The 22787-nt window shown below is 40.2% G+C and overlaps 1 protein-coding gene across 7 annotated transcripts in view; it reads left to right on the top strand.

Annotated features, from left to right (window-relative positions):
- The window catches only part of KAT6B (lysine acetyltransferase 6B), a 116981-nt gene that overhangs the window by 17809 nt on the left and 76385 nt on the right, over nt 1-22787 (top strand). For all 7 annotated transcript variants that reach the window (XM_070752030.1, XM_070752029.1, XM_070752031.1 and 4 more), the window contains exon 4: nt 16435-16543. In XM_070752030.1, coding sequence (XP_070608131.1) covers nt 16435-16543 — 109 coding nt within the window. The remainder of the gene's footprint in view (nt 1-16434; nt 16544-22787) is intronic.

The following is a 22787-nucleotide window of genomic DNA, read 5'->3' as shown; positions in this document are numbered from 1 at the left end:
CCAACCTTGGCAACTTGAAGATATTTGGACTTCAACTCCCAGAATTCCCCAGCCAGCGAATGCTGGCTGGGGAATTCTGGGAGTTGAAGTCCAGATATCTTCAAGTTGCCAAGGTTGAGAAACACTGTTCTACATCACATTGGCTTATGTAACATAGAAATCACTTAGTCTTGTGGCTCAAGCGCTGGTGATTCTAACTTCCAGTGATTGTGTAGCTCACAGTCCTGGGCATGTTTGGAATAATGACTTATTAATTTTTCAAGGACATTTCTGTGTTTAGGGGTTGTGCTTGTCTAGGGAAGCCCTGGCCTTTAAATACCGAGTCCTGCTTTGATTTCAGGTCGTGTGGATTGGCTGGCTGTAGTTGCCAAGTCACAGTCCTTGGTTTTAAGTACCGTTTAAGTGCCGCTTAAGTTAACTGTTAACAAAATTTAATTACAGTCCTAGGCCAGAGACCAGAACAAATTAAGAACACTCAACAAATATTCAATTAAAAATTGTAGAATAAAATAATAAATAAGAGATAAAATCTAAGATAATATCCAGTCTGTCAATGATTTATTTATTTATTTATTTATTTATTGATTTATTGATTGATTGATTGATTGATTGATTGATTGGATTTGTATGCCGCCCCTCTCCGGAGACTCGGGGCGGCTAACAGCAACAATAAAGCAGTGTACAATAGTAGTCTGATGTTAGAAACAATTAAAAACCCATTAATATAAAAAAACCAAACATACATACATACATACCATGCATAGAATTGTAAAGGCCTAGGGGGAAGAGGGTCTCAATTCCCCCATGCCTGACGGCAGAGGTGGGTTTTAAGCAGCTTACGAAAGGCAAGGAGGGTGGGGGCAATTCTAATCTTTGGGGGGAGTTGGTTCCAGAGGGCCGGGGCCGCCACAGAGAAGGCTCTAGTCTAGTCTAACTATACTAAAATAACAATCCATAAACTGTGTGGCCCATAGTCCGTTTAATACTATAAGGGAAAGGAATAAGTCCTGCAAAGGGTCTGCCATATTTGTTGTACAGAACTTTGGTGACACAGTGGTTAGAGTACAGCACTTCCTGCTACTTCAGCTAAGTGCTAGCTGTACTTCAGCAGTTCAAATACTCCGAAAAATACGGTACCCAAAGCCTGGGAAAAGATCTATATTTTCAGGCTCTTTCGAACCCAGCGCCAACTGACAGACTTTTGGAATGGTGGGACTGGTGTTATTTGTTCCATACATTTCCCCCTCTATTCGGAGAATCGGTACCCTGGTTTCATATTTATTAACTTCAATTTTTCTTTTCAATAGGATTCATCCCTTATCTATCTTCTCTTTTCTCTTGCTCTTATTTAAAAAAAATATTAATTATTCTTTTACGCCAGTGACTTGACTCCCTATTTTCTCCCCCTTTTTTTTGTATTTTTGCTCTTGATGTTGACTATCTTACATAAAACGAAGTTAATCTTTCAAAGCTTGGCAGTTCATTCATCCTTCCTTGTTTTCATTCTGAGCTCGCTTTGATTCTTTACCAGAATCACAACTGCTGATAGCTCTCCAAGCATGGAAAACAAGTGTGCTTTTGAAGCCTTTTAAAAAAACACACCTTCATGTTGAATTTTTAAGGGGTTTTTAAAAGTTAAAGGGTTTTTTAAAAGCTTGGGGGGGGGGGAATTACTTCCCCAGCCAGTGGGGAAAAATTGCATGACCATATATGGGGCTGTGCTTGTTTGAATCCACTCTTCGAACAGATAAAATAATTGAGTGGAATGAAAGTTTAAAATAGCACCTAGGCTAGTTAGGCTCTTCTAATGAAAAAATAATCACAAATTAAAAATGTAAAACCAGTTAAACACCACCTACAAATAATTATTTATAATAACTGGTGAAGTTTATGTATTGATTTCAGAGGTGGGATTCAGCAGGTTCTTCTGCGCAGTTTTGGGGAACCAGTAGTGGAAATTTTGAGTAGTTCGGAGAAATCAGTAAATTATTATTTATTATTATTTATTAGATTTCTTTGAGAGTGAGGGAGAAATAGACCTGGATGAACCTGAAAGACCATCAGAGGTAGCAAATATTTTTATTATTTTTTATTTATTTATTTATTTTGTCCAATACGCAATAATACACAATGAAGGTTATAGAGGATATAGTAGAGAAGAAATAAGAGATATAGGAGAGACTATAGGACAGGGGACAGAAGACACTTAGGAATCTGGAGAGGTCAACTGTGGATAGCCTAAGGTTAAAATGTTGGAGGTTAGGGGATGATACTAAAGAGTCCGGTAATGGATTCCACGCTTTGACAACCCGATTACTAAAGTCATATTTTTTACAGTCAAGTTTGGAGTGGTTAATATTAAGCTTGAATCTGTTGTGTGCTCTTGTGTTGTTGTGGTTGTTGAAGCTGAAGTAGTCTTTGACAGGCAGGACATTGCAGCATATGATCTTGTGGGCAATAATTAGATCTTGTTTAAGGCGTCTTAGTTCTAAACTTTCTAGGCCCAGGATTCAAAGTCTAGTCTCATAGAGTATTCTGTTTCGAGTAGAAGAGTGAAGGGCTCTTCTGGTGAAGTATCTTTGAACATTTTCAAGGGTGTTAATGTCTGAGATGCGATATGGGTTCCAAACAGATGAGCTGTATTCGAGGATGGGTCTGGCAAAAGTTTTGTAAGCTCTGGTAAGTAGTGTGAGATTTCCAGAGCAGAAGCTACGTAGGATTAGATTAACAACTCTTGAGGCCTTCTTGGCGATGTTGTTGCAGTGTACTTTGGCACATAGATCTTTAGTTATTAGTATCCCGAGGTCCTTGACCAAGTGGGGATTATCTGTCATAATTTGTTTATTAAGTTTGTATTTGAAGTTCTGATTCTTTTTACCGACGTGTAGGACAGAGCATTTGCTGGTTGAGATTTGGAGTTGCCATGTGTTGGACGAGTCAGAAACTGAGTCTAGGTCTTTTTGTAGGGTAGTTGTGTTATCAGTGGTGTTAAAGAGTTTTACATCGTCGGCAAAAAGAACACAGTTGCTTGTGATGGGATCGCAAAGGTCGTTGATGTAGAGCAGTGTTTCCCAACCTTGGCAACTTGAAGATATTTGGACTTCAACTCCCAGAATTCCCCAGCCAGCGGATGCTGGCTGGGGAATTCTGGGAGTTGAAGTCCAGATATCTTCAAGTTGCTAAGGTTGGGAAACACTGATATAGAGAATGACGAGCGTAGGTCCCAGTACGCTACGTTGGGGGAGACCGCTTTTAACAGGGACGTGTGTATGTCAATGACAATAGGGTCTGACTTAGAGGAGAAGGAGGAAGAGCATGAGCCTTTGTTAGGGGCACGGTTTAGAAGACTAAGAAAAAAAGGGAAAAGGAAGTAGCCTGTAGTTTGTTAACTCTAGGGAATTGTTGACCACTCCCTATAGGTATTTAAGGGTGGCTAATGGGAAATTCGAGGTACAGTTTCAACGTTTTGTAATTTATTTATTTATTATTAAATTTGTATGCCGCCCCTTTCCGTAGACTCGGGGCGGCTCACAACACAATAAAAAGAGTTCATGACAAGTCTAATAATTTACAATTTAAAATATTTTTTAAAACCCCATTCTTAAGCAGACATACATACAAGCATACCATGCATAAATTGCATAGGCCCGGGGGAGATGTCTCAGTTCCCCCATGCCTGACGAAAAAGATGGGTTTTAAGGAGTTGACGAAAGGCAAGGAGGGTGGGGGCAGTTCTAATCTCTGGGGGGAGCTGGTTCCAGAGGGCCGGGGCCGCCACAGAGAAGGCTCTTCCCCTGGGGCCCCCCAACCGACATTGTTTAGTTGACGGGACCCGGAGAAGGCCCACTCTGCGGGACCTAATCGGTCGCTGGGATTCGTGCGGCAGAAGGCGGTCTCGGAGATATTCTGGTAATGGAGCTCATTGAGGTTTGAGGTCCCAACCATGTTGCGCAATATTGGCCACAATATTGGAATGGTTTCCCTTCTTCCAGGGGATGTTTTCATTTCCTAGTCTAGTATACAACCACTGATGGAGGTCTCTCTTCCAGGTACTAACCACCTTCAACTTAGTTGGATGGGTGGAGTCATCTTCTTCATTAGTTGTTTTCTCTGATTTTCTTCTTAATTTGCCTTCTCTCTTCGGAGCCAGTATTGCTTTTTCCCCCATAACCTTTAAAAAAAAAATTAAAGCAATTATTTATTTGGACTTTGGTGTCTTGAAACATATCTCCCCCTACCCCAGTAGCCGATCTTCAACTTTTGCCCTTTTTCCTTCCTACATGACATATCTGTGGCCAAACATGGTCTGCTTCCTCTGAGCATGATTTTACAACCCTCTGTTTTTTGTTTGTTTGTTTTTATTTTTAAAAGATGGATGCATTGTTACACCAACACTCCGCAGTCTGCATTGGTTGCCGATCAGTTTCCGGTCACAATTCAAAGTGTTGGTTATGACCTATAAAGCCCTTCATGGCACCGGACCAGATTATCTCCGGGACCACCTTCTGCTGCACGAATCCCAGTGATCAGTTAGGTCCCACAGAGAGGGTCTTCTCCGGGTCCCGTCAACTAAACAATGCCGCTTGGCGGGACCCAGGGGAAGAGCCTTCTCTGTGGCGGCCCCGACCCTCTGGAACCAACTCTCCCCAGAGATTAGATTATTTTATTTTATTTTATTTTATTTTATTTTATTTTATTTTATTTTATTTTATTTTATTTTATTTTATTTTATTTTATTTTATTTTATTTTATTTTATTTTATTTTATTTTATTTTATTTTATTTTTATTTATTTATTTATTTATTTATTTATTTATTTATTTATTTATTTATTTATTTATTTATTTATTTATTTAGATTTGTATGCTGCCCCTCTCCGCGGACTCGGGGCGGCTCAGATTAGAATTGCCCCCACCCTCCTTGCCTTTCGTAAGCTACTTAAAACCCACCTCTGCCGCCAGGCATGGGGGAATTGAGATAGTCTTTCCCCTTAGGCCTTTACAATTTTACGCATGGTATGTCTGTATGTATGTTTGGTTTTTTATAATAATGGGTTTTTAATTGTTTTTAGTATTGGATTATTATTATATGCAGTTTTATTATTGCTGTTAGCCGCCCCGAGTCTCCGGAGAGGGGCGGCATACAAATCCAATAAATAAATAAAATAAAATAAAATAAAATAAAATTAATTAATTAATAAATTAAATTAAATTAAATTAAATTAAATTAAATTAAATTAATAAAACATTCATTGTTCTATGCTATGAAGGAGAGAGAGAGAGAGAGAGTATTAAACTGGGATAATTTATTCCTTGCAAGAATATATTGAGAAAATCTTTTTTAAAAGAGAGAGAGAAAATCTCTTGTATCAGTTAGTTATGGCAATTAGTTGTCATTGGCAGAGCAACAGAATTGATGCATCTGTTCATATAGATTGTTATCGCAAGGGCTAAGTGCATTAATTTCTGATCCTGGAAGTTAAATAGTGTTTTCCATTCAAAGCTATTGCTGTAAGATCTCTTACCGGCTCAGTGTGTTGCTCTCAGTAATTTTGTCGCTCAAATCCAATTACCGTACAGTGTTTTTGAAATCTAGCTTGTCTTGGCTGCAGGGTGAAACATTTTAAGGTTTATCAAGGCTCATTTATACTCAGTGATGTAGATTATGTAGATTGTTTTAAAACTGATTACTGCGATTCTAGAGTTCTTGATGTATTATTTATTTTAAAGAATACCGGGATGGAGTGGATTGCTTTGAGTAGGCAAGACTATTCTCTCCTTAGCTGAATAGAATTACAGCATTTCATTATTCCATGATATCACTGAAGACCTCTGCAGAGCCATATCTATTTGGTATTTGTTAATGGTGATTGTAAAATCTCCATTCCCACCCCACTCCAGGGGAAAGTTACTGCAAAATCCCCATTTCTTCCCAATCAGCTGGGACTTGGGAGGCAGGGAATAAATGGGGGCAGGACCGGTGGTATTTACCGGTTCTCCAAACTATTCAAAATTTCCGCTACCAGTTTTCTGGAACTTTTTATTATTAGATTTTATTGATTGATTGATTGATTTGATATTACAGTTTTTTTGTAATATGGGGACCGAAACCATGCGGAGAGGAATATTTACATAATTTCACAGAGAGGAATTTATGTCCAGAATGTATTGATTGATGGATGGATGGATTTAAATGTGGTATTGCAGGTTCCACTTTTCTCACCTGCCAAAGCTTGTGCTCTTTGCAGATAAAAAGAGCGGCTGTTACATTTCTGTAAGAGAAATTAGTATAATTGTCTGGTTTGGTTCTGTAACCTAGCAAGGCAGACACAGACTTCAGAGGATAATTAGAACTGCAGAAAAAACAATGGCTACTAACCTGCCTTTAAAAGAGGGCTTGGAAAATATCTACAGACCCCTCACTTCCTGGACATAAACTGTTTCAAATGCTATCCTCAAAATGACACTATGGAGCACTGCAGAACAACTAGACACAAGAGCAGTTTTTTCCCAAAACGCCATCACTCTACTAAACAAATATTTCCCTCAACATTGTCAAACTATTTACTAAGTCTGCACTACTATTAATTTTCTCATCGTTCCCATCACCCATTTACTCCCAATAATAACTGTATGACTATAACTTTCTTGCTTGTATCCTTATGATTTATAGTGTTCCCTCGATTTTCGCGGGTTCGAACATACCATGGTTTTTCAAAAATATTAATTAAAAAATACTTTGTGGTTTTTCCCCCTATACCACGGTTTTTCCCGCCCAATGACGTCATATGTCATTGCCAAACTTTCGTCTGCCTTTAAAAAACATTTAAAAAAATAAACTTTAATAAATAAACATGGTGAGTAATAATCTAAATGGTTGCTAAGGGAATGGGAAATTTCAGTTTAGGGGTTTAAAGTGTTAAGGGAAGGCTTGTGATACTGTTCATAGCGAACAATAGTGTATTTACTTCCGCATCTCTACTTCGCGGAAATTCGACTTTCGCGGGCGGTCTCGGAACGCATCCCCCGTGAAAATTGAGGGAGCACTGTATATTGATTGTTTCCCAGTATGATTTGATTGTTTGTTTCTACCCAGACTATCATTAAGTGTTGTATCTTATGATTCCTAATGAATGTATCTTTTCTTTATGTGCACTGAGAGCATATGCACCAAGACAAATTCCTTGTGTGTCCAATCACATTTGGCCAATTAAAAATTCTATTGTATTCTGTTACATTTCTGACAGTGATTGAATTAATTATTGGAAGATGCACAAAATCTTAACAGCTAAATAGGCAGTAGTTTGGGGAACATGCTTCAGTGAAAAGGATAGATAAATGTAAATGAGATATGAGTGGAAAAATGCTGAGCAGAAAAATTAGAAGATCCTTGAATGGGTTTAGGAAACATGGTGCAGAAATGAATTACTGCTGTATAAATATTTATGTTGTTCCAGTTTGAGTGGACAATGGTGCAGGAGTAATTTTGCTCCTATAGTATGCAAGAACAATACCAAACATGTATTGGCCAATTGTGCAGATAACATTTATAATGTCAGAGAAAGTAGTGCAATCATTATATAAAGGATTTTATTTAGGATACTTGTTTGTTTTGGAGTAAACTTTGAGATGTGCTTAAACGGTAGTGCTAAAATCTGAATTCGACTTTTCTCTTACTTCTTGTAATATCCAACCCAGTGATACGACACGTTCTTAAATTCATTGTCTTGATGATATTTCTTTTCAGAATATTATTTGTTGGACCTCTTTTAGGATGACCTTTGGGTTCAATAAATTCAATAAATAGTTGGGTTACGTATATTCTGATTTAACACTCCTAACGTACCTTCAAAGCTGTAGAGCTGGAGTCCTCATACTATGGCCTGTAGGTCGGATATGGCCCGCCAAAGCCATTAATCCTGCCCACGCGGGACTACAAGGCTGGCCCATATACATTACACCCTCCAGCCTCCACCCTAGACTTACCTTTGCTGGAAACTAGAAGATAAGGCCAACATTTTGGCTGGCAGAATGCTTCTGGAGGCCCTGGAGGCCTTTGTGCACTTCGTTTTTGGCTTGCAGAGTGCTACAGGAGGATTGGATTGGAGAGGAGGGCTTCCCACTCACCCACCCGCCATCTGGACTAGTCTTCAAGTCTCAAGAGATGGGTTACTTTTGGGGAGGCCGCGGAATTGCCCCACTTCCCCGCCAGTCAGCTAGCTGGTCTTCGGCGCACCGCTCATCGGCTTCTGGGTGTCAGATTCCCACCATCCAGCACCAGTTCAGGGGTTTCTTCTCCCCCCCTCCCCGGTCTGGGACAGAGAGAGAAACAGAGAGGGAGGGAAAGAGAGGGACAAGAGAGACAGAGAGAGACAGAGAGAGACAGAGAGAGAGAGGATAGAGAGGGAAAGGGAGGGAGGGAAGACGAGAGACAAGAGAGAGAGAACGTGAGAGAGGAGAGGGAGAGAAACTTGTTGATTGTAATCACCTTGGGACTGAGAAGAACTGCTGCAAAACTGAATTTTTTATTATTAATATTATTTATTAGATTTGTATGCCGCCCCTCTCCGTAGACTCGGGGCGGCTCACAACAGTGATAAAAACAATACATAATGACAAATCTAATCATTAGAATCTAAAATAGCAATTATACATATAAAAAATCTAAAAGAGAAACCCCAGTATATAAAAGCATACATAGAGTCAAATTGTGCACAGAAACTACATAGGCAAGGGGAAAGTGTCTCAGTTCCTCCAAGTTTGACGACAGAGATGGGTTTTGAGGAGTTTACGAAAGGCAAGGAGGGTGGGGGCAGTCCTATCTCCCGGGGGAGCTGATTCAAGAGGGTTGGAGCCACCACAGAGAAGGCTCTCCCCCTAGGTCCTGCCAGACGGCATTGTTTAGTCGACGGGACATGGAGAAGACCAACTCTGTGGGACCTAACCGGACGCTGGGATTCGTGCGGCAGAAGGCGGTCTCGTAGATAATTTCCTGAAGTAGACCACTAGACTTCAAAACAAAAGGTCTAGTTAAAAAAAAAGTCAACCAAAAGAGTAACATACAAATAAAAACAAATAAAACACCCCCTGGAACAAAATAGAGATTAATTTGTGTGTATTATTTAATGGACTTGTACATCCACGCAATTACGTGCCTTCCCAGCTCTGCCCACTCAGTCGGTCTGCTCCCTGTTTAAAAAGTTTGAGGACCCCTGCTCTAGAGACAACATTTTCTCTCCCTGTTGACCCAGCTGATGGGAAAAAAATTGTACTTACAAACTTTGTGATTTGTCCTCCATGGATGAGGACGATTGATAACCAACCTTTAAACATTTAAACATTTAAATATGTTAAAGGGTTAAATAAGGTCCAGGAAGGAAGTGTTTTTAATAGGAAAGTGAACACAAGAACAAGGGGACACAATCTGAAGTTAGTTGGGGGAAAGATCAAAAGCAACGTGAGAAAATATTATTTGACTGAAAGAGTAGTAGATCCTTGGAACAAATTTCCAGCAGACGTGGTTGGTAAATCCACAGTAACTGAATTTAAACATGCCTGGGATAAACATATATCCATTGTAAGATAAAATACAGGAAATAGTATAAGGGCAGACTAGATGGACCAGGAGGTCTTTTTCTGCCGTCAGTCTTCTATGTTTCTATATTTCTAACCTGTCGCTACTTGCAAGGAACTTCTATGCAGCTGCATAACACAAATTATAATGCAAGTACAATGTTTGACGGGCTTCTGCTTTTCTCGCAATTACTGTATTTTTTCGGACTATAAGACACACCGGTGTATTAGATGCACCAAAATTTCAAAGAGGTAAGTAAGGGGAAAAAAAGTTTTTTTCCTCCCCGGCCCCCAGGATCACTCTGCAGGCATCCCGAACCCTCTGCATGATCTGTTGGGGGAGTTTTTTGGGTGTGTGTGTGTGAAAGGTGGCCCATTTTTTTAAAAAATGGGGCATGCAGAGGGTTTGGGAAGCCTGCAGAGGGCTTCTGGGAGCTGAGGGAAAGCAAAAACACCCTTGTTTTTGTGAAAAACAGGTGAAAATGGGCAATTTCTTTGCAAAAAAGGGCATTTTTGCCCTTCCCTAGCCCCAAGAAGGACTCTGCAGGCCTCCCAAACCTTCTGCATGCCCTGTTTTTTGCAATAATGGGAAGAGAATTACCCGTCAAGTAAACAATGCCGTTTGGCGGGACCCAGGGGAAGAGCCTTCTCTGTGGCGGCCCCGACCCTCTGGAACCAGCTCCCCCCAGAGATTAGAACTGCCCTCACCCTCCTCGCCTTTCGTAAACTCCTTAAAACCCACCTTTGCCGTCAGGCATGGGGGAATTGAAACATCTCTGCCGTTTGATTGATTGACTGTGTGCTTGTTTTTTATATATATTGGGATTGTTTTATGAATTTTTAATGTAAAATTGGAATTAGATTGGTGGGAATTGGATTTGTTACTATGTACTTTTTTTATTATTGTTGTGAGCCGCCCCGAGTTTGCGGAGAGGGGCGGCATATAAATCCAATAAATCTAATCTAATCTAATCTCCCCCAGGCCTATACAGTTTATGTATGGTATGCTTGTGTGTGTGTTTGCTTTTAATAATGGGGCTTTTAGTGTTTCTTTTAAATTATTAGATTTGTTATATATTGTTTATTATTGCGGTGAGCCACCCCGAGTCTACAGAGAGGGGCGGCATACAAATCTAATAAATAAATAAATTTTACACAAAAATGGGGGTGTTTTTGCCCTTCCCCAGGCCCCAGAAGCACACTGCAGACCTCCCAAACCATCTGTGCACCCCTTTTTTGTGAAACACAGGCCCCTTTTTTGCAAAAATGGTATGTCGAAGGGGGGCTTTGGGTGGCCAAAAATGGCTGTATCCCGTGTATAAGATGTGCCAATATTTCCACTCCCTTTTAGAGGGCAAAAAGGTGCATCTTATACTCTGAAAAATATGGTATATACTATGTGTATAACATTTCATAATGTCATAAAAACCGTGGATATTCAGCGCTTTAATTAACAAATAACAAGCAAGAGCTGTCTGTGAATGTATGGGGATATTGCTCTTCCTAATAGTCTCCCATTTAGGTCTTAATGAGGTTTGATCCCACTTAGTTTATTATTTACCAATAAACTGTTTGCATGCTGATGTATACAGTACCTGGACCTTATACTCCCAAATTAGTTTACTAATTAGTTTACTATTTTTACTATTTTTATTTTATTATGCCTTCGATGCTTTGATTGCGGGTGGTAATACCATATTAAGAATAAAACTCTATTAGCTTTATGCAAATGCTGTCATTATTATTTATACAATGTTACACTGCGGTTGTATGGTATGCCTCCTTCATTAATGCAATGAGAGAGAATCATTAAAATGCCTGGTGCTCAAATATTTGATCAAACTTCAATTAAAAACCATGTATTTCAAGTTAAAGGAGAAAAACTCTTGCGGATTTATAATTGAACATGACAGCTGTTCAGTTTAATTACAAGCGGATAACAATTTTTTTGTGTGTGGAACACTTGCTATCAAGTGAGCCACCTAAAGAGATGAGAGGGATGATAGGCACATAGTCTGATATCAAACGTAATTGGTTATTTTCATTTAAAGTTCCATTCTTTTCACTTAGATTAAATAAGGTTGATTATTTCGTGAGTCAATAATGGAAAGTATGGATGTCTAGCTGTGCTGTTTAGATCTTATGACAGATGCCTCTGAAAACATTGGCATTCCTACAACCTCTGAAAGATGCGGAGGGGATATTAATGAGCTGCTTCAAGTGATGTACAATAACTTTGCTCCTGGATGAAAACAGGTGTGAGTGACTCTGTTTAAATATTAAACAGACTCCAGGCCTCTCTGTTGGCTCGTTTTAAGGTGACCTAACAGTATTGCATTTTAAAAATACATAACAGATGAAATGCTGGTTGCTTGACCTTGTTTAAATAGTTGCAATTGATTACGGTTAAAGTGTTGATGAAAGTACTACTGGTAGCAACTATCTGTCTTACTGAGGCATGTTCGTTTGACCTGCACAAGAAATTGACGCGCCTTTTTATAAATGCATAATCCGAGCAATAGGGTGAAATTAAAAACCGTTTAAGAGTTGGATAAGCATGATAAAAATGGCAAGGCAGCTAAATGCTGTATTAGGAATATTCCCAATTACCACTTCAGATAAGAACCCCCACTGTAGTCTGTCTGTCTGTCTGTCTGCCTGCCTGCCTGCCTGCCTGCCTGCCTGCCTGCCTGCCTGTCTGTCTGTCTGTCTGTCTGTCTAATCTATCTATCTATCTATCTATCTATCTATCTATCTATCTATCTATCTATCTATCTATCTATCTATCTATCTATCTATCCATCTAATCTATCTGTCTGTCTGTCTATCTATCTATCTATCTATCTATCTATCAAATCTATCTATCTATTCTATCTGTCTGTCTCTCTGTCTGTCTGTCTGTCTATCCATCCATCCATCCATCCATCCATCCATCCATCCATCCATCCATCCATCCATCCATCCATCCATCTATCTATCTATCTATCTATCTATCTATCTATCTATCTATTGTATTTATATGCCGCTCACTCCAAATGGACTCTGAGCTGCTAACAATCGGAATAAATACAACAACAATAAAAACAGTTAAAATCTAATTAAAAAATCAGTAATAACAATAATATAAAAAACATACATACTTAAAATCAGCCTAATTCCAGGCCTGCCGGAAAAGCCAGGTTGTAACAGCTTTCCGGAAGACCGGTAGGGTGGAGGTAATGCGGATCTCTGGAGGCAGTTGGTTCCAAAGTGTCAGAGCCACCACAGAGAAGGCTCCTCCCCTAGATCCCGCCAACTGACATTGTTTGGCAGACGGGACCTGGAGAAGGCCAACTCTGTGGGCCCCTATTGGCCAGAGCGAGGTATGAGGGAGGAGGCGGTCCTGTAAATAGTCTGGAATTGAGCCATTTGGGGCTTTAAAGATGATAATCAACACCTTGAATTGTGTTCGGAGACCGATTGGCAACCAATGCAGATCCTGTATACTGTATACTCTTGTATACTCCTGGTGTAAAGGCCCTTAAAAGATATTCTTATGCATCTCAGGAATGGACATTCACATATTTATGTGAGCACACAAAATATAAAATAAAAGATAAACTTTAACTCTGCTTCACTAATCTAGTATGCTGTCTTCCCCTAAGTAGTACCCCTAAGGAATCTTTTAGCCTCTCTAGTAAATACCACTCTGTCAGAGTGAATGGACCCATCACTATTTTCTGTATTTTATCTTAGGATGGATATATGTTTATCCCAGGCATGTTTAAATTCAGTTACTGTGGATTTATCAATCACGTCTGCTGGAAGTTTGTTCCAAGGATCTACTACTCTTTCAGTAAAATAATATTTTCCTTCTATTTGTTGTTTTCCTTCTATTGTTCCATATTGTTTTATGGACATGCTGTGAGCTGCCCCGAGTCCACGGAGAGGGGCAGCATACAAATCAATCAATCAATCAATCAAACAAACAAACAAACAAACAAACAAATCTCATCATTTTTCCATTGCTGTGCACTCTTGGTGGCCTCCTCAAAATCTCTGGACATAATAACAGAATAACAGAATTGGAAGGGACTTTGGAGGTCTTCTAGTCTAGCCCTCTACTCAAGCAGGAGACTCTATCATTCCAGACAAGCAGCTGTCTGGAATGATTTACGGTTTCTTTCTCTCAAGGAACAGGCACAACTGTTGCACAACATAAAGTGTGCCAAGCCGTTCTTCGCAGGGCTGCTGTATTGATTTTTTCCCCTCTTCTCTTTCATTTAGTACTTAACCTATCATGGAAGGGAAATGATGCAAATTATAGAATATAATTTCAAGATGTAGATGGCACCATCATGGCTTGTACCAGATGTCTCTATTCCCTATTTTTGATACTATCTTTTAATGCAGATTTATACCTGGAATAAATTGCTATCCTTGGCAGAGGCTTGAAATGAATCTCTAAAATTATGTAGTAATAGTTAAACCCTTTTGCTCATGAATAATTATAACAACCTATCAAAGCATTTTCTTTGTGGTCATCTGTTTAATATATGTGGCTGCATATTAAAGTTTTTAACCCAAATCTAGTTACTCTAGAGAATTTTCCTACTATAACTGTTTATCTTCTTGAAATCTTCTTTAGAATGTACTGTTCCGTAAATTACTTTTAATAGTTTCAAATGAATTAAATTGAAATAATACTGACACTAATAAATGGCGAATAAGGGACTTTTAAGGTGCTTTGAGATATACGGTAATTTCCATATTGCTCTGTTTTAAGGTAGCACTGCAATTGCAATATTATTTGACCTGTATGGTTTTGTGAGATGCTCTGAACCTAGTCATATTGTCTGTATTTTCAATTTCTTATTAACTATGGATCCAAAGTAAGATGTTTGTCTGACTCACAGTAGTTCGAAACATAGAAACATAGAAGACTGACGGCAGAAAAAGACCTCATGGTCCATCTAGTCTGCCCTTATATTATTTCCTGTAATTTATCTTACAATGGATATATGTTTATCCCAGGCATGTTTAAATTCAGTTACTGTGGATTTACCAACCACATCTGCTGGAAGTTTGTTCCAAGGATCTACTACTCTTTCAGTAAAATAATATTTTCTCACGTTGCTTTTGATCTTTCCCCCAACTAACTTCAGATTGTGTCCCGTTGTTCTTGTGTTCACATTCCTATTAAAAACACTTCCCTCCTGAACCTTATTTAACCCTTTAACATATTTAAATGTTTCGATCATGTCCCCCCTTTTCCTTCTGTCCTTCAGACTATACAGATTGAGTTCATGAAGTCTTTCCTGATAGGTTTTACGCTTAAGACCTTCCACCATTCTTGTAGCCCGTCTTTGGACCCGTTCAATTTTATCCATATCTTTTTGTAGGTGAGGTCTCCAGAACTGAACACAGTACTCCAAATGTGGTCTCACCAGCGCTCTGTATAAGGGGATCACAATCTCCCTCTTCCTGCTTGTTATACCTCTAGCTATGCAGCCAAGCATCCTACTTGCTTTTCCTACCGCCCGACCACACTGCTCACCCATTCGGGAAATGGGTTGTTCATTTTTTTTTTACTCTAATCTTTATGGACTTTTTGGAAGAGACTATTGAAATTTAGTAAAATGTCCTACTAGAGCATTAGGATAATAACCAGGAATGGGTTCCTCCCAGTTCATCATCCAGAGCAGTGATGGCGAACCTTTTGTTCCCCAGGTGCCCAAAGTACATGTGCTATCGAGCATGCGTGACTGCCCACACCCATAATTCAATGCCTGCGGAGGGCAACAATGGCATCCCTTGCCCCCCACCCCGGAGTCCCTCTGGAGGCCTGAAACAACCCATTTCCCAAATTCTGGTGGGCCCAGTAGGCCCGTTTTTTGCCCACCCCAGGCTCCAGAGACAAAAACGCCCTCGTCCATCCCCCGGAGACTCTCTGGCAGCTGAAAATGCCCTCTCAGAACCTCCAGACGAGTCAAAAATCAGCTGGCCGGCACGCACATGCACACTGGAGCTGAGCTAGGGTAATGGCTCGTGGGCCAGCAGGTATGGCTCCGCGTGCCACCTGTGGCACCCGTGCCATAAGTTCGCCATCACGGATCCAGAGTATCCTCCTACTGCAATTTCAAACTTTGGGAACTTATCAGTTATAATACAATTCAGGCTTTGGCAAAGTTGAAATGTTTTAAATTCTTCCTGTTCTCGAATGCAACTTTGAACTAATTTCAAGAGTATTTACCAATTTCAATCTTTGAAATAAGATTTATTCCCAGGTAAGTGTATGTTGAATTGTGACCTAGGCACACTCCCGTATAAATACATTCGTTCTAATGAGTCTGAGTAATGTTTTATCTGTAGCTCTTCATAACTACTGTGTTTCCCCGAAAATAAGATCCGGTCTTTTATTTTTTTGAACCCTGAAATAAGCACTTGGCCTTATTGCCATGCACTCAAAAGCTCCTTCGAGCTTATTATCAGTGGATGTCTTATTTTGGGGCAAACAGGATACGAAGTTTTCTTATACATCACTTTTCTTTTTTATTTGTAGAAGAATGGAGCTGGTTTTCATGCCTCTAAAATACTTCCTTTCATAAACTGGAAATACCTAACCCTGATTCCTAATACTTTGAGATATAAATCACCCAAAGGATAATTCTAAATTTTGGCAAATTTATTTCCTGTTGTTACGAACGAATAATGTCCATGGAAAGAAGAATTAAAGTATTTAAACTTACGAAATTATAAAAGGAAAAATGTTTGTTTCTGCTAATAAAAAAGGCATCCAGGCCAACATCTTAATACACTGGGGCCAAGAAGAAAAACATTCTTTGAAAGAGAACTAACTATTAATTTCACCATTCTTTCCATAGCCTCGGGCTGATCCCATCCCCATATGTAGCTTCTGCTTGGGGACAAAAGAATCAAACCGTGAGAAAAAGCCAGAAGAACTCCTCTCCTGCGCAGACTGTGGTAGCAGTGGTAAGTCGTCCAGTCTGGCCAAATGGGGATTGTGAAGGCATGTTTATATTTGTAAACGGAGGGCTCTCCCGTCAAAGGAAGGAGAACTCCATCCCCAGGAGGGGATTGTTATGGCCCGCCAGCAGAGCTGGTGGCAGATTCGGACAGTGAGGAGGTTGGGGGGGAACACGGACCAATCTTGGAGTCTGGAGATGGCTCTGCATCAGAGGCAGAGATGGGGCCAGGGCTGTCCGACAGTTATCAGCTACCTTCGGAGTCTGGGGTAAGTGGGGCTGAAAAACAGCTGTAGCCTTTTCTCGATGTGCACATGCGCAGAGCTGTCAGGAGGAGGGAACAATTCAGGAACAGAGCTCAACTCGGGAGTAAAAGCACAAGGGGGCGCTGAAGGGTCCCTCACGTACGGAATAAATAGGAGCAAATGGGGAATGGTGTTTGCAGGAGGTAGTTTGTTATTGTGAAGATTTGCTTATCTGAGAGACTCCTTTCCAAGTACAGTGGTACCTCGACATACGAGTTTAATTCGTTCCAGACCCGAGCTCGTAAGTCGATCAACTCGCATCTCGAACGAATGCCTTTAGACTTTGTTTTTCGCGCCGAGATAACCGGAAGCAAGGAGATTCTTGCGCCACCTCGTGGAAGCTCGGCTCGTATCCCGAATTTGAGCTCGGGTGTCGAACAGAATTTTGGCTCGCGTCGCGGCTCGTAACTTGGAATACTCGCGTGTGGAGCAGCTCGTATCTAGAGGTACCACTGTGTTTCCTTGTACAGCATTGAATCAAGGAGCTATCAGACTGGCAACCATCCAAGGACTGATAAGGTCTGTGTTTACAGTTCACCCTTGAAAGACTGTTTTCCGGGACTTTGCTGGATGTGAATGCTAGGAATTCACATTAGCCAAATGAAAAAGTGGTTTTGGGGGGATAAGGAATCCCTGGATAGTTCAGTGTATTTTAAGCTGGCTGAAGCGTAGACATCAGAGAGTTATTGTTAATGGCGAGTATTCTGAGCAGAGACGGGTTACAAGCGGTGTGCCACAAGGGTCTGTTCTGGGTCCTATTCTTTTTAATATGTTTGTGAGTGACATAGGGGAAGGTTTGGTAGGGAAGGTTTGCCTATTTGCCGATGACTCTAAAGTGTGCAATAGGGTTGATATTCCTGGAGGGGTCTGTAATATGGTAAATGATTTAGCTTTACTAGATAAATGGTCAAAGCAATGGAAACTGCAGTTTAATGTTTCCAAATGTAAAATAATGCACTTGGGGAAAAGGAATCCTCAATCGGAGTATTGCATTGGCAGTTCTGTGTTAGCAAAAACTTCAGAAGAGAAGGATTTAGGGGTAGTGATTTCTGACAGTCTCAAAATGGGTGAGCAGTGTGGTCGGGCGGTAGGGAAAGCAAGTAGGATGCTTGGCTGCATAGCTAGAGGTATAACAAGCAGGAAGAGGGAGACTGTGATCCCTTTATATAGAGCGCTGGTGAGACCACATTTGGAGTACTGTGTTCAGTTCAGGAGACCTCACCTACAAAAAGATATTGACAAAACTGAACGGGTCCAAAGACGGGCTACAAGAATGGTGGAAGGTCTTAAGCATAAAACGTATCAGGAAAGACTTCATGAACTCAATCTGTATAGTCTGGAGGACAGAAGGAAAAGGGGGGACATGATCAAAACATTTAAATATATTAAAGGGTTAAATAAGGTTCAGGAGGGAAGTGTTTTTAATAGGAAAGTGGACACAAGAACAAGGGGACACAATCTGAAGTTAGTTGGGGGAAAGATCAAAAGCAACGTGAGGAAATATTATTTCACTGAAAGAGTAGTAGATCCTTGGAACAAACTTCCAGCAGACGTGGTTGGTAAATCCACAGTAACTGAATTTAAACATGCCTGGGATAAACATCCATCCATCCTAAGATAAAATGCAGGAAATAGTATAAGGGCAGACTAGATGGACCATGAGGTCTTTTTCTGCCGTCAGTCTTCTATGTTTCTATGTTTCTAAGGAATCTGTTTCGGGATTTGGTGAGGCCTAAGTCACAACAGGCATGAGTTAAAACTTTCTTCCATGGTTGTAATTCTCTCTGAAGTTTCTTTCCATCAAAGCGAAAAAGGTAGCGTTTTGGAATGTCTGCTTTTCGTTTTAGTCTTTTTAAAAACAAAGACTTGACCGTGTCATTGGCCGCTACCCATCTTGCTGCCGTTGTGAGTTGAACATGATGAAAACTTTGTGGCGCGTTCAAGGCTAAGAAACGGGTTACTTTGTGGATTGTATCAGATTGTACAAGTGAATCTGTATTTGCAGACATTATTGAGTCTGTAATGGGAAGAGAAGAAGCGAGAAAAGGGCAAATAATAGAAATCGAAGAAATAGTGACAAAATCCAACAGGGTAGTTAGATGTGGCCCAGATATTTTTATGCCCAGTAGATACATAGTCCAGATTGTGTAATAAGAAACTTTTGTCTTTGTTTAAGCCATAACTTACAGTGCTAAAAAGTCCATGTTGTTGTTGTTGTTGTTGTTATTATTATTATTATTTTGAAAAAAGTTTTATTAAATATTTACATTAAAATTACACAACAAAAGGCAACATATACACATAAAGCGAACATGAAAAAAGGAGAGAGGAAAAAAAGAAAAAGAAAGAAGAGGAAAAGAAGATAAGAAAAAGAAAAAAAATAAAGCATTCTGCTTTATATATAGCATATTTGGTATCATTATTTACAATTGGCACTACTCGAGGGGTAGTGTGATTTATGTGCAGCTTACGTCTAACTTACAAAGGAAAATCTTCCTTTTTACAGTTATTATACATTTAATACATAAGTACAATCTTGTAGTCTCCATATCATTGTGTCAGTCATATATCCTTCTTTCTTCAATGGTATAATGGTGCTATAGTTTGTTAATATTTGTTGATGATATTTAAATTTATTGTTTGTTATTATTATTATTATTTATTAGATTTGTATGCCGCCCCTTTCCGTGGACTCGGGGCGGCTCACAACACAATAAAAACAGTTTATAACAAATCTAATAATTTACAATTTAAAATGTTTTAAAAAACACATTATTAAACAGACTTACACACAAGCATACCATACATAAATTGTATAGGCCTTGGGGAGATATCTCAGTTCCCCCATGCCTGACGACAAAGGTGGGTTTTAAGGAGTTTGCGAAAGGCGAGGAGGCTAGGGGCAGTTCTAATCTCTGGGGGGAGCTGGTTCCAGAGAGTCGGGGCCGCCACAGAGAAGGCTCTTCCCCTGGGGCCCGCCAACCAACATTGTTTAGTTGACGGGACCATGTTGGCTAAATCCATTGGTCCCTCACCCTTGTTATCTTGAAATCTCAGACTGGGAAGGTGAACTATTTTTTTCATTGGTTATGGAATGTATCTTACTCATAGTGGATCACACAAAGAAGTCTGCCAACTTTTTAGAAACTTTATTCGAACTCTCGTCTTGACAATAGTTACCTGATTTAATTCAAATCCTTTTTTGATGACTGCTCCAGCAAGCTCTGTTTTCCTCATCGTTGCTTATTTAAACATTTTTCTCATTTTATCCATTCCATTTATGACAACTTTCTCCTTTTCTCCTTTTGTTTTTTTTTCCCAATCTGAAATTAGTTCAGCAGAAGGATTTGTGAAAGCTACCCAGTGTAAAATAGTAGTAGTAGGACATTGCTAACGGATGATGGGGAAAAATAGATCATGCTGGAAAATAGCAGGAAATCAAAGGGAAGGAGACATTTTCTTAAAACAACCAAATCCAGGGTTTGTGACAGGAGTCAAGGAAATGTTGGGAAAAATAGACGCCAGTTCTGTTCTGTATTTAGTGCAATTTTTTTTTTGTCTATGAAAAATGAAGAAACAGATTGACAGGTTCCATATCTTGAATGGTGATGAAGGGACATAACTAGAAGCAGGTTTTTTGGGGGTCTGTGAGTCTTTGGTGAGAACTGCAAAGAGAAAGGACAAAGAAGATCTAATTAGAATTTTTACCCAGAGTACAAAAGAGAACCCATTATTGATTCACAACCAGCAGTAAGTTGCTCCTGGTTTGGACCAGTTCTTAGAACCGGTAGTGCTGGCGATGGGAGGCTCCACCCTTCTGCATATACGCGTGTGTGAATCGGTAGCGAAGGGTTTTAGAACCCACTACACAATGTAGTAGTTCACAATGAACAGCACCCATATTTAGTCTTTCTCAGGATATCTTACTGCAAATTATGAAAATATCAACAGAATTTTAAAAAATGTGATTACCATGTGTTCTGCCGGCGTGTTTCAACCGCCCGTAATTACAGGGTAATTAGTCCAGGAAGACACACACCACATGATAAAAGGAAAACTCAAAAGTCTTTATCAACAGAAAAACAGAAACGGCTCCCTTTTTAAATGTCAAAGGGATTTTCTGGTACACACAAGGTACAGGGGAAATGCAATCCAATTGCTCACCCAATAACTGGGAAATTGAGTCCAATTCTAAAGTCCAGAGAGTCCACACACACAATCCTGAACAGCAAAAAACCACGATCTTGACGAAACAATGAATCAGATAAACTGCCATGAGGCTAAAACACCAGGTTGCACTTTTATTTTAGCACTAATTACAGCAGCCCCACCCAACCAGAGGTGGCCTCATTTTCTCTTGTAATAATCCTTCAGCTGTTTTCTCCTATGCATCACTCTACGCATGTGTGGATGTGTCATTAATTCTTGTTCAGAATCCAGGGATGATACAGATGATTGATCTCCTCGTGGGCTTTCTGCCAAACTCCTCTCTTCCCTGTCACTCACGCTTCCTTGGTCAGAGGAGGCTTCGTCTGCAGATTCCATCGGGAGCAAAACAGGCCTGCGGCATGTGGATGTCTCCCCCACATCCACCTCCACATTCCTTGGGGCAGGAGCTGGACCAGAGCTAACCACAACACCATGTTTCAAAAAATCATTGAATCCTCCGTGTCTTCTCCCAATCGTTTTTGAAGTACCATGTTTCCCCGAAAATAAGACCCTGTCTTATATATTTTTTGAACCCTGAAATAAGTGGCCTTGTTTTTGGGGAGGTCTTATTATTTTGGGGCGCATGGAGCAACACGGAGCTTGTCTTGCCCTCTTACCTGATTTACAGCTCTGTCCCCCTAGCCCTGACCAGAGGATATTATTATATTATTATTATTATTATTATTATTATTATTATTATTATTATTATTTATTAGATTTGTATGCCGCCCCTCTCCGAAGACTCGGGGCGGCTCACAACAGTAAAAAAAAACAATATAACAGTGAGACAAATCTAATATTAAAATAAAACATTAAAAAATTGCTGGGGACCGGCTGCACATGCGGTTTAATATTTTTGGAGAGGGCTTACTTTGGGGGAAGGGTTTATTTTCAGAGGAGGCTTTATTTTCGGGGGGTGTCTTATTTTCAGGGAAACACGGTATGCTCAGTCCAATTATTAGCCAGTTATTAGAGAAAATTATGAAATAAGTACTGTTGAGTATGAATGAAGTACAGTGTTCCCTCGCTTTTCGCGGGGGATGCGTTCCGAGACTGCCCGCGAAAGTTGAATTTCCGCGAAGTAGAGATGCGGAAGTAAATACACTATTTTTGGCTATGAACAGTATCACAAGCCTTCCCTTAACATTTTAAACCCCTAAAGTGCAATTTCCCATTCCCTTAGCAACCATTTAGATCATTACTCACCATGTTTATTTATTTAAGTTTATTAAAAAAATATTTATTAAAGTCGGATGAAAGTTTGGCGATGACATATGACATCATCGGGCGGGAAAAACCGTGTTATAGGGAAAAAACCCCGCAAAGTATTTTTTAATTAATATTTTTGAAAAACCGTGGTATAGACTTTCCGCGAAGTTCGAACCCACGAAAATCGAGGGAACACTGTACAGTGATCCCCCGATCATTGCGAGGGTTCCGTTCCAGGACCCCCCGCAATGAGCGGGTTTTAGCGAAGTAGCGCTGCGGAAGTAAAAACACCATCTGCGCATGCGCAGATGGTGTTTTTACTTCCGCAGCGCTAGCAAGGAGCCGAAGATTGGGGGCCGCGCGGCTGTTTTAAAACGTCGCCGCCGGCATGGGGGGCTTGCCAGCACCCCCCGGACCCCCAACCTGGGTTTGGGGGGCTGCTAGGAAGCCGCCCATGCCGGCGGCGACGTTTTAAAACAGCCGCGCGGCTTTCCAATGAGTCCCGAAGACAAACGTCAAACTTCCGCG

This window comes from Erythrolamprus reginae, chromosome 5, assembly GCF_031021105.1.
Source record: "Erythrolamprus reginae isolate rEryReg1 chromosome 5, rEryReg1.hap1, whole genome shotgun sequence".
Lineage (NCBI taxonomy): Eukaryota > Metazoa > Chordata > Lepidosauria > Squamata > Dipsadidae > Erythrolamprus > Erythrolamprus reginae.
This window is presented reverse-complemented; position numbering and strand designations above follow the sequence as displayed.